Source organism: Papio anubis, chromosome 13, assembly GCF_008728515.1.
Source record: "Papio anubis isolate 15944 chromosome 13, Panubis1.0, whole genome shotgun sequence".
Lineage (NCBI taxonomy): Eukaryota > Metazoa > Chordata > Mammalia > Primates > Cercopithecidae > Papio > Papio anubis.
In genome coordinates, this window is record NC_044988.1 from 22,341,988 (window position 1) to 22,357,835 (window position 15,848).

Sequence of the window (15,848 nt, forward strand, 5' to 3'; positions counted from 1 at the left end):
GAAAATCTGGAAGAATCGACAAAGAATTGGTATATTGTGTCTGGAGAGGAACATAGTTGGCTAGGGACGAGGTAAAGCAATTATTCACATTTGGCCGAGCGTGGTGGCTCATGCCTGTAATCCCAGCACTTTGGGAAGCCCAGGTAGGTGGATTGCCTGAGTTCAGGGAGAGCAGCCTGGGCAACATGGTGAAACCCCATCTCTACTTTAGTATTTTTTTTTTTTGAGACGGAGTCTCGCTGTGTCGCCCAGGCTGGAGTGCAGTGACGCGATCTCGGCTCACTGCAAGCTCTGCCTCCCGGGTTCAGGCCATTCTCCTGCCTCAGCCTCCCGAGTAGCTGGGACTACAGGTGCCTGCCACCACACCCGGCTAATTTTTTGTATTTTTTAGTAGAGACAGGGGTTTCACTGTGTTAGCCAGGATGGTCTCGATCTCCTGCCCTCGTGATCTGCCCGCCTCGGCCTCCCAAAGTGCTGGGGTTACAGGCGTGAGCCACCACGCCTGGCCAGTACAAAAATTAGCCAGGTGTGGTGGCGCATTCCTGTAATACCAGCTACTTGGGATGCTGAGGCAGGAGAATCGCTTGAGCCTGGAAGTCGGGGAGGTTGCAGTGAGCTGAGATGGTGCCACTGCACTCCAGCCTGGGCAACAGAGCGAGATTGTCTCCAATTCATATTTGTAATCCTTCGCACTTTTTTGAATTTTGAAACATGTATTACTGCATTACTATTAATAGACTCACATTTTAGAAAACTTTTATATAAAAATGTTAATATAAGTCATTTTGAGGGTTACTTTTATTTCAACTACTAATTTAAATTATGAAAATATGAAGCCACTTCACTTTCAATATGGCTGTAACTTTTTAACAAACTTTGTGGTCACTGGGCATATTTAACCCTTTGAATAAAGCAATCTTTCCCTTTTATCATTATTTTGTAAGACTCATTTGCCAGGTGGTGGATTAAATTGAATAGAATAAGTTATTTTTTAAGAATAACTTAGTTATTTCCCAAGAGCCACCCTTGGATGCTGGTAGGTGTCACGGTCTTCCCAAGACCAGCAGCTGGATAGAAAGTCCTCTTCCTCATCTGCTGGCATCCTCAGTAAGGGAGGAATTAGGACTGTCGCAAGCCCCTAAAGACTGGAAAGATGGGACGGGAGCGATGGCTCACGTCTGTAATCCCAGCGATTTGGGAGGCCAAGGGGGGTGGATCACCTGAGGCCAGGAGTTCCAGACCAGCCTGGCCAACGTGGTGACACCCCATCTCTACTAAAAATACAAAAATTAGCCGGGCGTGGTGGCGCGCACCTGTAATCCCAACCACTCGGGAGGCTGAGGCAGGAGAATCGCTTGAACCCAGGAAGCAGAGAGGTTGCAGGGAGCCGAGATCGCACCACTGACTGCACTCCAGCCTGGGCGGCAGAGTGGGGGGTGGGGGGGGAAGAAAAAAAGAATGAAAAGATGGCGCTCACTCCCCACCCCCAATTAAAAATAGGAATTTATTTAGGAAGCGAATTAAAACTTAAATTAGGATGGATACAAGACGTTCCTTCTAGACTTTCTGAAATAAAAATTCCTAATAAATTCATCAAAGCCGAACTTTTCCTTTTTGCCTTTCCCTTCTTTACTAGTGCCTGGGCCTGCGTTCAGCTTCCCGCTCCGCAATCCGGCACTCGCAGGCTCTTAAGGCCCACCCACGCGGCCGCGCACAGGTAACTGCGGCGCCAGCCCCACCCCACCTGCGAGCTCCACCTACGAGCTCCTCCTCCGTCCACCGCCCTAGGGCCTCGGCCCCGCCCATGGAAGCGTGGTCGTGACGTCAGCGCGCTGTCTCCGAAGCCCGGCAGCAAATGAGCGCAGACCGCACGGGCCCTCCGCGTACCGCGGCACACGCATGCGCGTTGGTTCTGGGAGCCCTGAAGACCTGGCGGAGCCCAGCGCGGATGGAGGCCTGAGGGTGGCGGGGGCGGAGCGCGCCGCCAGCTGGGGGCATGTCCGCGGCGGGCGCCGTCTAGAGGAAGGCCAAGCAGCCGCCACCACGCTGTCGGTCGCGGCGAGACGCAAGCGAGCCAGGCCGAGGGCCGCGGCGGCGATGCAGCGACGGCGGCGCCCTCCGCCACCCACCTCCCGGCTGCCCGAGGGCTGCGGGGGAGGCGGCGGTGGGAGCGAGGAGGTGGAAGTGCAGTTTTCCGCTGGGCGTTGGGGCTCGGCCGCGGCGGTTTCGGCGGCGGCGGCGGCGGCCACGCGCAGCACCGAGGAGGAGGAGGAGAGGCTTGAGCGTGAGCACTTCTGGAAGATCATTAATGCCTTCCGCTACTACGGGTAAGGAGCCCGTGGCGGACCCCGGCCCAGACCGTCGGGGCGCCCACTGGTGGCGGCGGACCCGCCGGAACGGGGGCGCTCGCCGTCCCGCCGCCACGCCTCCGAGGCGTCGGGACCCGGCTGCTGCAGCTGACCTCCGGGCCCCGAGTCACCTCGCACCACCCCAGCCCCTCCCGGCCCTGCACACCCGCGTGTCCGCCGCGCCGTCTGCTGCACAGCCTCGTGTCTTCTGACCTCAGGATCAGATTAGCTCTCCTGCCTCCGTCCTCTTAAAGGTTTGGCTTTGAGGCCGGTGGGGGTGACCGGAGAAGCGCTGTAACAATTTCAGATAGAAGACGATGGTGGTAGAATCGTCCACTGCTGGGCTGATTGGTGTGTGTGGTCGATGTCCTTCAAACTGAACACATGGAGAGCCCAAGTTCACCTACGCGTGGGATGCTGTAGGACATATTTTCCCAAACTGTTACCAGTGCTTGTAAGAGCAGTTTAAGATTTCCACCCACCCCTTCTTTGGCGCTGTGAACGCACTTGCACATTTGTGTGAGCGATTGAATGATGCTGCTCAGTGTCTTTAACTGGTGGGTGATTAAGGGCGGAAGTGGTCCTGATATTCTAAAATTTGCTAATTATTAGGAGAGAAATGAGAGAAGTCACTATAAGAGCTGCCTTTACGTTCTTTTTTCCTGCAAAAATGTGTCTAATTCTCCCTGGTGTGCTAGGCATTGTGGTAGGACCTTTTAAGTACGCTGCTCATTCATAAAACCAGCTCCCTAACTTCCACGTTTCTTCTAGATAGATGTAAAAGTAGTTTAATCACAAAATTATAATTCCAAGAGCTGAAAGGGACTTAACTGGATTTTCAGGTGAAGATAACACTTTTATTCACGTAAGAGATATGAGTCCACCGGTGACTATGTTCTGAGTCTGCAATTGGAATCAGACAGACATGACCTCCTACGCAGGTAAACCTGTTCCCATAAGTGGGTTCCTGCTGTGCTTTATGCAAACTTTTAAAATATTGTTCATCTCATGTATTATATTTGTTTATATAAATCTCTTGCTTTGCTGTGACCTCCTCAAGGGCAGGGGCTGAGTCTTATTTATTTTTATGTCACTAGTGCTTGGCATATGTTGTTTAAGCTCTATTTTTAACAAAACAAATGGTAGCAAAGAAATACATTTCTCATTCCCAAATAGTCTGTCAAGTTTTTGACGGATAGTTAAATTAGTTTACTAGTCTGAATTTAGAAGCTTGCTTAATGAAAGCTGAAAGTTATTTGGAATCTGATTGTACATGTGATAGGAACTTTTGAATTTCGAAGATCTTGATGAAATAATTTACTGATTAAACCCAGAAATAGGGACCAGGGACAGCATTACTTTACAGAGCCCAAAAGAGTAGTTTGGATATTTTATTTCTCCGGATTTAGTAGTAACAGAGGGAGCAAGGCAGACCATCAGAGAATTGAATTTGATGCAGGAATTGTGACTGAAATAACCATGCAGTTAGGGAAGGCAGCTAACATCAGATAGCTAAGAGTGGGAGATACAGAAAAGTCTGGTACATTTTGCTCTTGAAAAATCTAGAAAGAATATTGGGAAATGTTTTGGGAATATAGTGGACCCATTTAGTTAAGTGTGTAGTTGTACTTACTTTTAATATATTAGGACCAATTTAAAATTGATGTTTGTGGGTAAGTATGGGATGGGACTTTATTGGGGTAGGGGTTGATCAGGAACAGAAGTGTGGCAATATAGAGAAGAGTTCTTGTGTGAATATTCTAGTGTTTGTGATACTATTTCCTATACTCAATTCTTTACTGGTGTAATGTTGGATTCAGGGCATCTCATTTTTTAAAAAAATCGTTTTTATTTGTATAGACTCTCTTGAAACACTTCATATACTTGGACTGAAAATAGTATAACATCAAAAATATGCTTTTTAAAATCTCACTTAAAGGCTAGGGGTACAGAAAACGTTATGTAGCAGAAAACAGTGGATTGTTACATTCTAATATTTTGTGATCTTCTAGACTTAAACTGCTTGTAGCCACTAATCATATCTGGATAAATTTAAGCTAAAATTAATCAGTATTTAATAAACTTTAAAATCTAGTTGCTCAGTTTTACTACCCACATTTCAGGTGCTCAATAGCTACATGTAGCTAGAGTCTGTTGTATTGGACAGTGCAAATAAAAGCTTTTCCATTATCGAAGTAGATTGTGATGGACAATCCGGTTCTACACATTTAGCAAGTACAGTTGACCCTTAAACAATATGGATCTGACTGCACGGGTCCATTTATACACAAATTTTTTCAAATAAACATTGGAAAATTGTTTTGAGATTTGCAAGAATTTGAAAAACAGCAAACTTGCATAGCCTAGAAATATTGAAAAAAATTAAGAAAAAGTTATGCCATGAATGCATATGTGTAGATATTAGTTTATCATTTACTACCATAAAATATACACAAATCTATTACAGAAAGTTAAAATTTATCAAACCGTACACAAACACAGATCTTACATGGAGCCATTTGCAACTGAGATAAATGTAAACAAGCAAAGATGTAGCATTAAATCATAGTTGCATAAAATTATCTGTAGTAGATATGGTACTACTGTAATAATTTTGTAGCTACTTGCTGTTGCTTTTGCAGTGAGCTCAAATGTTGCCAGTATCTACTTGAAAAAATCACTCTGCTTTTGTCTGTCCAGTAAATTGCCTATAGCAGTAAACAGATTTCATCAAACTTAATGCAATACCATAAACCTTAAATAACACCATGGGTCCCGTATGAAGTGCCACTGGTGATGCTGGAAGTGCTCCCAAGAAGCAGAGAAAAGTCAAGACATTACAAAAAAAAGTTGATTTGTTCCATATGTACTGTAGATAGAGGTCTGCAGCAGAGGTTGCCCCCCAACCCCATTTCAGACAGAGGATTTATCTTGCAGTCAAATAATGTAAATTTGCAGTATTGATAAATGCAGTGCAGTAGTGTAAATGTATTTTTCCTTTCTTATGACTTTAATATTTTCTTTAGCTTTATTGTAAGAATATAGTACGTAATATATTAACATACAAAATATCTGTCAGTTGTTTATGTTATTGGTAAGGCTTTTGGTCAGTAGTAGGCTATTAGTAGTTAAGTTTTTGGTGAATTAAAGTTGCATGTGGGTTTTCGACTGCACAGGGGGTTGGTGCACCAACCCAAGTATTGTTCAGGGGTCAATTGTACGTCCAGATTTTGCAGGGAACAATTTTACTGCCATATGTCTTTTAGTTAATACATAGGAGGTTTAGATAAAAGCTCATAAAGCAAGGAATGTCTTTTGATTAATACTTTCTAATGGGTTCCAATTTTGTGATTCCTACAGATTTTGCTTAGATGACATTCTGATTAAGGTAAAAATGGGTATAGCTCATTTGTATTGAATAGCAAAAGTTAGTTTTATAACCCAGTGTTGTTATGAATGAAGCACCTTAGCACATAGACAATACTAGAGTTGAAAAGCTGAAAGTCTTTTCAGAAACTTCTTACTTTTAGAAATAACAGGATGAGATTTTTAAATATCGAGATTTGGAGCCGATTTTTGCAGGTGAGGATGTGGATAGACACAAAGCAGTAAGCAACTTGCTCAGGGTTACACAATCCAGTTGTGGTAGAATCTGACCTAAAATCCAAAACTGTTACCTAAAATTTTATGGTGCATTAATGCAGAGTTATACTAGTAAGACAAATTTAATGTTAGGTATTTAATAAAGATTTAAAATGAATCAAGACAGGCTTTATTTCTGACAAGTTACGTTTTTTTCTATTTGGATTTCCCAGAGTAGTTCAGCTGAGTGCAGAGGAATGGGCCTATGACCATGGCATTTAGCTCAGACCTGGTGTGGGCTCACCCTGATGACAAGTGACTAAATCCGAGTTGAGGTCACTGCTGACACCAGCTTTCTAGAGAGAGTTGGAGGCAGAGATACCACCATTGAGGAAAAATGGCTATTCAGTTTACTTTCTCTTCTTACCAGCAAGAGAATGTCGCCTCCTGATGCTGACTTAGTTTGGAACCAAGGAGAGTCTGATTTTTGTAAAATATTCCTTCAAAGCAGGTTTGACAGAGTTTCTTAAAGGGGCCAGGCAGTAAATATTTTAAGCTCTGAAGGCCAAGTGGTCTCTTGTTACAACTCATCAACTCTGCCCTTGAATGGAAGGAGCCTTAGGCTTTGTGTAATCAAATAGTGTGACTGTGTACCAATAAGACTACAAAAAAACCAAGTAGCCAATGGACCCCTGCCTTGAAGCAATACCGATAGGGTAAGCATGTGCAGGATAGTGAAGTTAGCCCCAGTTATAAGGGTATAGTAAGGATTGGACTATATTCTCAACTTTAGGAAGATCCCACCTATTTTAAGAGTCACTGGTGGATGTATGTTATGGCAGCTTTGCACACCAGTAAGTAACCAGGGGTTTAAGAATCTCATCCTGCTCTGTGGAGTTACTTCTGTATCAAGAATTGACAGCTCTTCTAACCAATCTATAACTCATCTCAACTCACCCTTGCAATCTTGATACTACTTGGTAATAAGTAATATCTGTGGAAAACCAAAAGTGGCACCTGTGGGAATGTAACTGAACGTTTATTGCTTTTTACATTTGCTGAAGTACAGAGATACTGAATAATGACCAAGATGACACTTGTGTTTTAGAAGAATTCATCTGATTAGAGGTGGGGCGGGAAGGGTAGGGGAGGAGTTAGGAAGTAGAATTGGAAAGTATCCTGGGCTTATTGATTATGGGACTAGGAGAAGAGACATTTAGGATGACTCCTTAATTACTTTTATTTTTTTTGAAACGGAGTCTCGCTCTGTTGCCCAGGCTGGAGTGCAGTGGCACGATCTCAACTCACTGCAACATCTGCCTCCCAGATTCAAGCGATTCTTCTGCCTCAGCTTCCCAAGTAGCTGGGATTACAGGTGCATGCCACCATGCCTGGCTAATTTTTTGTATTTTTAGTAGAGACAGGGTTAGCCAGGATGGTCTCGATCTCGAACTCCTGACCTGAGGTGAACTGCCCACCTTGGCCTCTCAAAGTGCTGGGATTACAGGCGTGAGCCACCATGCCCAGCTGATGACTCTTTAATTTCTAACTTGGGTGCATTTGTTAATATTAGCCATGAAGGAAGGAGTGCAGGTTTTTGTGGGGCGTGCGCTAAGTTCACTTTGGGTATGAGTTTTGAGGTGTGGTGAGAGGGAAGTTGTGGGGCATCCAGTGCCCAAGAGTAAACACTAGGAAGAAAGGCTGTTCAATCTGTTGACGGTGAATTGTAAACTGTCAAAGCTCTGCTATTTACCTAACTTGTTGTGGCCATTTAGTTCCTTTAATGTCATACTCTGTTGTTAGGAACGTAAATTGATGGAGTCTTTCTACACATCATTTTATATCAAGAACCTTAAAAATACTTACTCCTGGCCAGGTGTGGGGGCTCACGCCTGTAATCCTAATACTTTGGGAGACCGAGGTTGGCCGATCACTTCAGGTCAGGAGTTCGAGATCAGCCTGACCAACATGGTGAAACCCCATCTCTACTAAAAATATAAAAATTAGCTGGGCATGGTGGTGTGCACCTGTAGTCCCATCTACTTACGAGGCTGAACCAGAAGAATCGCTTGAAGCTGGGAGGCAGAGCTTGCAGTGAGTTGAGACTATGCCACTGTACTCCAGCCTAGGTGACAGAGTGAGACTCCATCTCAAAAATAAAGTTTTCCTTCTCACCTGGTAATTCTGCGAGAATTTATGCTAATTTTTCCCCTAAATTATAGACAGATTTTGAATACAAAATGTTAATCATAAAAACAGGTGAGTGTCTAAATGACCAGTAGTTGGGAAATAGCTAAGTAACTGTTGGTTACATAAGATGGAATGAAGAACATCCACTTTGTACCCCACAAATATATACAATTATAATTTGTCAGCATTCAGCTTAAAAAAAGTAAGATGCTAGATTACTTTTTTTTTCTTCTCTATTTTGGAGACAGGGTTTTGCTCTGTTACCCAGCCTGTAGTGCAGTGACACAATCATGGCTCACTGTACCCTTGACTTTCTAGACTCTAGCAGTTCTCCTGCCTCAGCCTCCTGAGTAGGTGAGACTACGGGCATGCACCACCACACCTGGCTAATTCTGTTTTTTTCATTTTTTTTGTAGAGATGAGGGTCTTGCTATATTGCCCAGGCTGGTTTTGAACACCTGGCCTCAAATAGGCTTCCCACTTTGGCCTCCCAAAATACTGGGATTACTGGCATGAGCCACTGCAACTTTGTATTAAGCAAAACAGAAATGTGCCAAAAGGTTAGAAGTGGTTCCCTCTAGAAGAGGAATTATTAGGCCTTCTTTCCCTGAGTACTTTTAATTTCTACATTTTTCACACTTTGAACATTTTAGTAATATAAATGAAATATACCTACCGGTTTTTTGAATAGTAGGTGTATATATAGTATATGTATTTATACTACATATACTATTTATACTATATATATGCTATGTATATATACTATATGTAGTATATATACTATATATATTATGTATATAGTGTGTATATATAGTATATTGAACAGTAGGTGTATGTGTAGTATATATATTTTGAGTGCTTGCTGTGTTTTCAAGCTATTGGGCTAAATCTTTTGAGTACGTTATTTCCAATGAAACGCTGTCTGGTAAGCAGAGGAACATAATGCTACCTATCTAATTATGGAGATGTTTCAGAATAATCAGTATTAACTGACTTGGTTTAGTCGTTGGCATTTATTAAATCTCAATAAATGGTAGCTTCCATGGTCACCTCATTGTTGTTCATTCTTTATCTTGCTTCTCTACATGAGAGAGTTGCACAAAAGAAGGAAGTAGTTTTCCTGGTGTCGTGGCAAATAGGTGTTATAACCCGGATTTCATCCCTGATCTTTCTGACTTCAAAGCTCATTATTATACTCTCCCCAGAGGGGGATGTCAGTGGAGCTTCTGCCAACTTGATCTCTTCACCTTATCCCCAAGGGCCCCCCACACCAAGCCACCACACACAAGCTTGTAAAAACACGACCAGCCAGGTTTTTGCTTGTTCGTCAGGAGCTTCTTCTGAAGTTCATTACTGTTTGGCAGTTGGAATAATTTGGCAGAGGGTAAAAATAAGAAAATCGTTTGGATGAATAAAGATTTAAGAAACCAAACGACAAAGGTTTTGAAATTGAAAATGAAAATAAGGCCGGGCACAGTGGCTCAGGCCTATAATCCCAGCACTTTGGGAGGCAGAAGCGGGTGGATCACGAGGCAAAGACATCGAGACCATCCTGGACAGTATGGTGAAACCCCGTCTCTACTAAAAATACAAAAATTAGCCGAGCGTGGTGGCACATGCCTGTAGTCCCAGCTACTTGGGAGACTGAGGCAGGAGAGTCGCTTGAACCTGGGAGGGGGAGGTTGCAGCGAGCTGAGATCGTGCCACTGCACTCCAGCCTGGGCAAGACAAGACTGCGTCTCAAAAAAAAAAAAAAATAGAAAATGAAAAATACTTCCATTTTTATTTAATATTGAATTAATACCAAAGAACATTTAAACACACACACATATATATATAGATATGAAATGTAAGGAATGATACAGTGAACACTCATCAATCACCTAGTTTTTAAAAAACATTATCCTGTCTCTTTCACCCTCAGAATCATTAACCTGAATTTTTACTTCTTGACTTTGTAGTTTTTCCACATATGCTCAGTCCCTGAATAATAATATTTAGTTTTCTATGAAATGCAATTGTACATTATGTGTTTTCCTGCAATTTTTTCAACAAATGTATATGTTCTTGAGTTTTATCCAGCTGGTGATGGGAGTAGCCAGTTTCTGCCCAAATATATTTAGAGGTTTGTTCTGGGCCAATATGATAGTGACCGCAGCCTGTGGTTACACGATCTCAGAGGACCCTGACAAAGTGCGCTCTAGGTGGTCAGGTTACAGCTTGGTTTTATACATTTTAGAGATACAGGATTACATGGAAGGTATATATTGATCTCACACAAAAGGCAGGACGTCTTAAAGAGGGGGTTACAAGTCATAAGTGGGTTTTAAGGATTCTTCAGTTGGTACTTGGTTGATAGAGGTAAGCTGTGGTAAGTAGAAAGGAATGCCTGAGTTAAGGGACTTGTGGAGGCCAAGGTTCTTGTTAAGTTAAATGAAGCCTTCTAGGTAGCAGCCTTCAGAGGGAAGAGATACTAAATGTCACTTTTTAGACTTTAATGTTGTCAGGCTCTCAGTTAATCTCTCCTGGATCCAGGAAAGGCCTAGAAAGGGAAGGCCTGGTTGCATTCATGGAGATTCTCCACAGATGCACGTTTCCCCTAGGAAACATGGCTTTGCAGGGCCATTGAAATCTGTTGGCCCTGTGGCAGCCATTTCAAAATGTCAAAGAAATATATTTTAGGGTAAAATATTCTGATTTCCTTCTGAGTCTGCTATTTGTCATAAGATGCCATACCAGAATTAGGTTGGAAAGTAAGCCATATTATATAGGGTTAATAAAAAACCTGTCTAACGAGATTTTATAATTTGTAAGGCATGATGCCCCAGGCCTCTTAGTGAGGAACTTGGAGAAGAGAGAAAAAAAAAAAAAAAGATCAGTGTTTAGTCTTTACATATTATTGTATGAACTGTAATTTACTCATTTTGCTGCATTCCACTGTATATACTGTAATTTCTTCATTCTACAGTAACTATACGAAAATTTCTGATAATAGACCTTCGGGTTGTTTCCAGATATTTTGTTACTTTTTTTTTTTTTTTGAGATGGAGTCTTCCTCTGTCGCTCAGGCTGGAATGCAGTGGTGCAATCTCGGCTCACTGCGACCTCTGCCTCCTGGGTTCAAGCGATTCTCCTGCCTCAGCCTTCCAAGTAGCTGGGATTACTGGTGGGCACCACCATGCCCAGCTAATTTTTGTATTTTAGTAGAGATGGGCTTTCACCATGTTGGCTAGCTAGACTGGTCTTGAACTTCTGACCTCAAGTGATCCGCCCACCTTGGCCTCCCAAAGTGCCAAGGTATTACAGGGATGAGCCACTGTGCCTGGCTTGTTTGTTATTTCTGACAGTACTGTGACAAAAATTGTTCATATTTCATGGGGCCCATTTGCAAGAGTTTCTAGGAGTATAATTACTAGGTCATAAGGCAAGTACTATGCTAAATTGTACTAGGTAATACTCTAAATTTAATTTGCCAAAGTGGTTGCACTAATGTATACACTTACCATTAGTGTATAAATGTCCTAATTATACCATATTTTCACCAAAATTTGATATAGTCAGGCTTTTAAATTTTGGCCATCTTGTCAATGTAAAAATAATATACTATGAGTATATATTTAACTTTAAAAAATGATGTTCTTATGGCTAGGCGTGGTGGCTCATGTCTGTAATCGCAGCACTCTGGGCAGCCAGGGCAGGCAGATTGCATGAGCCCAGGAGTTTGAGACCAGCCTGGGCAACATGGTGAAACCCATCTCTACAAAAAAATACAAAAATATTAGCTGAATGTGGTGGCGCATGTCTGTAGTCCCAGCTACTTGGGAGGCTGAGGTGGGAGGATGACTTGAATCTGGGAGGCAGAGGTTGCAGTGAGCCGAGACTGTGCCACTGCATTCCAGCCTGGGTGACAAGAGCGAAACTCCCTCTCAAAAATAATAATAGTAAGTAAATATAAGTAAAAATGATGTTCTGTTTTCTGGTTTTATGAATAAGTGGTCCCCAAAGTGACCTTTGGGGTCATTTTTGGAATGCAAATTGTGGATATTGTTAAGTAAAACACTATAGAATTTCAATTTTTATTTGCTTGGTGATTTGTAGTATATAAGATCTTCTGTGATATTTTTAAAAATTCAACTTGGCTTGCTTTTAGTTAATTTCAGGACATTTTGTGTGTATTATAATTTCACAGCAGTATTTATTTTGCTACTTAAAGATGGAAAAATCTAAAGCATTAAGTTGGTTTTGCTGAAAATTTTAAGTTTAATACACAAAAGTAAATTAATTGTACATCAGTCTTCTTTTCCCCCTTCTAATTGGTGCATATGTTTACTTTTACTAGTGATAAACCATTTGTATTTTGCTTGCTTAGAGAAGGATGTGTAATAAAGTAAAAACATATACAACTTTCTAAGTTAATGCCTTTTTAAAAGCCAAGAGATTGTAAATGATAGGACAGTATCCAGCGTAAGAAGGAAATAATTGTACAGAAAGACAACCTTGAAATAAGATTGGCCTCTGGTGAGAATTCTTTTGCGAATTTAAAAAACACCTTTTATGTTTTAGCACCAGTATGCATGAGCGAGTGAACCGAACAGAAAGACAATTTCGATCACTTCCAGCTAACCAACAGAAACTACTTCCTCAGTTTCTTCTTCACTTGGACAAGATCCGGAAATGCATTGATCATAATCAAGAAATACTACTGACCATTGTGAATGATTGCATACATATGTTTGAAAATAAAGAATATGGAGAAGATGTATGTGAAAGTTTGTTCTATTTGTGTTTATTTTAGGGTCAACCTCTGTATTTTGAGGTCTTTTAATCTTTCTGGATTTCATTTTTATATCTGGCACAGGCTATTTGCTCTACTCAGAAAGTTATAACTTAAATGTTCAGTCATTTGATTAGGCTTAATAGAACAGTATGCCAGAGACTGGATCTATTCGCTGGTTTTCCTTTTTTAAGTACTAATATAATTGTTGGGATTTTGATGCATTTTGACATAATGTTCTGTTTTGGGATATAAAGTTAGTGACTTAAATTTTTAAAAGCAACTTTACTAGCTAGAAATTAACTTCCCTTGCTTAACTCATATTTTTTCAGTGTCTTGTATCTATTGCTATTCATCTTTTATTGTAAGAAATTATTTTCACTTATAAATCTCAAGGGACTGGCAGTACATAGAAACTGAAGTCCTCTTTTTGTATCCACAGGATGGATACAGTTGGGCCACTCCAGTGTGAGCCTCTCCATGCTGCCCCATCAATGACCTGGAGGGACTTTCTTCCCTCTCTTAGAGAGGATGTTCAGTCTCCATAGCAGCTCAGTGTGGTCCTCTCCTGAGTAAAGACTGCTTAATTATATGGTGGTTTTATGATTAATGGACCTTAATCTTTTGAGGGTAGCAGTGAGACCACCAAACTCTTTTCATTTAGGATCTCAAGCTGCACTTGAACCCCGGTTGAGGTGAGAGGCTAGTGATTTATCCACTAAACCACCTATATAGCGCCCCTTAGTAGCATGTCTATTTAACCATAATAAAAGTGGATTACTCTCTCAGAAGCTAATTGATGTCTGTTTTTTAAACAGGGGAATGGAAAGATTATGCCAGCATCTACATTTGACATGGATAAGTTAAAATCCACATTGAAACAGTTTGTGAGAGACTGGAGTGAAACTGGGAAAGCAGAAAGGGATGCCTGTTACCAGCCAATCATTAAAGAAATTTTAAAAAATTTTCCAAAAGAGAGATGGTAAATAGTACCTTGTTTTTAACCAAGTTTTTAAAGTGTATAAACACTTGAGTTTCTTGATAAAATGTTTCACAGTCTTGCTTCATTGTTATAGTTGCTGTGTGCCTGTATGTTTTACATGTGTAAGTGTTACATTTGTTATTGGATACTCTGTGTGAGGTTACAGTTATTATTTTGAATAATTTTTGTGCTGGTGCTTAGGGGAAATTACTTAGAAATTAAATAATAAGGCTATATGGAAAATTATCAATGATGTGTATCTTTTTATAATTTGCTTTATGGCGAAGCAAAAAGAACGTAAACTTTTAATCCCCTCATTGTGACATAGTTGTAAACAAGTGAGGGACCTGTACCTCTGAGCAAGCAGAGATTCTTAAGTTTTTTGTGCCCTGGAACCATTGGTCAGTCTGAAGCCCATGGTCTGCTTTTCAGAATAATTTTTTTTTTTTTTTTTGAGACAGTCTCACTCTCTTGCCCTGGCTGGAGTGCAGTGGTGTGGTCTTAGTTCACTGCAACCTCTTGTCTCCTGGGTTCAAGTGATTCTCATGCCTCAGACTCCCAAGTAGCTGAGACTGCAGGCTTGCACCACCATGCCTGGCTAATTTTTGTGTTTTTGGTAGAGACAGGGTCTCACCATGTTGACCAGGCTGGTTTCAAACTCCTGACCTCAAGTGATCCGCCTACATCTTCCTCCCAAAGTGCTGGGATTACAGGTGTGAGCTACCACACCTGGCCCAGAATAACAATTTTAAGTGAATAAATTTAAGTGCATAGGATTACAAAGAAAACAGTGATTTTGAAATACAGCTATCAAAATATTTAAAAAGTAAATTTGTGATGCAGTTTTAAAAAATCATATATCACTTTAAATACAATTTAACTGCAAGTGTAATTACTGTATTATGAAAATGCTGAAAGGGATATACACTGTTTTGAGAACCTCAGCTAATGTGAAGTGAAAATATATGTGATTTATCTTCCTGATAAAGTCAGAGGTATTGCTAAAACTGTTGTTTGTTGCCTGCATCTGTAATTGAAGAAAAAAAAAATCAGTTTCTGAAATTAAAATGTAATTTTTTCCTATTCTCTTCAGAGACTCAGTGAATTCTATCCACAGACCTCTTGATGGATAGAATTTAATCCACCTAACCTCAGTCCCAGATTAGGAACCCCTGATTTAGGGGTATATATTTAACGAAAGCTACTGGATGGAATTCAGTCTTATTTAAAGATATTTTAGAGCGGCTCCTTTTCCTCTCCTTCGCCTCCTTATTGATTGACAACTTTACGTTTGAGTATATGCTTTCAGAAATTTCAATACATATGTGTCTCTTCTCTCTGTTTTTTGTTGCGACATTTTATTTTATTGGTTATTATTTATTTATTTATTATTTTTATTTTTCACTCTATTCCCAGGCTGGGGTGCAGTGGCGCTGCTCACTGCAACCTCCGCTTCCTGGGCTCAAGTGATTCTCGTGCCTTAGCCTCCCGAGTACCTGGGATTGCAGACACCACTATGCCTGGCTATTTTAACTATTTCGAAATAGCTTTAAAATTACAGATAAGTTGCATGAATTATATGGAGACCTCCTGAATTCACTTATACTTTTTACCTGAATTCACCAGTTTTTAACATTTTGCCACATTTGCTTTTATTGTTTCCTCTTCCTGCTTCCCTCCATTCCTCTTTCCCTTGCATTATGTATGTGTATGTCTGAAACCATTGAGGAAATTTAACCCTGAATACTGTTATGTAATTTACAGTCTACATTCAAGTTTCATAATTTACTGTGGTTCATACTGATAACTCTTAATTCCAATCCCAACTCTATAGGATTCTCCTTGCTTTTCCCTCTTCTCACTTTGCTTCCAACAACATCAGTACATTTACCTACTCGCCCAGTTGTCTACAATACACACAGAATGGTTTCAGAATTGCTTCATTCATACCTCTGTGAAAAAGAAACCTATT

At 41.0% G+C, this 15,848-nt stretch overlaps 1 protein-coding gene across 5 annotated transcripts in view; it reads left to right on the forward strand.

Moving 5' to 3' along the window:
- Window positions 1-1,866: 1,866 nt before the first annotated feature.
- The window catches only part of CARNMT1 (carnosine N-methyltransferase 1), a 45,357-nt gene continuing 31,375 nt past the window's right edge, over window positions 1,867-15,848 (forward strand). Inside the window, exons 1-4 of one of the 5 annotated variants that reach the window (XM_021927552.2) lie at window positions 2,811-2,905; window positions 3,191-3,289; window positions 12,684-12,879; window positions 13,713-13,876. In XM_021927552.2, coding sequence (XP_021783244.1) covers window positions 12,691-12,879; window positions 13,713-13,876 — 353 coding nt within the window. In that variant the 5' untranslated portion in view covers window positions 2,811-2,905; window positions 3,191-3,289; window positions 12,684-12,690. The other 4 variants (XM_003911820.4, XM_021927553.2, XM_017949935.3 and 1 more) reach the window with 4 other exon arrangements.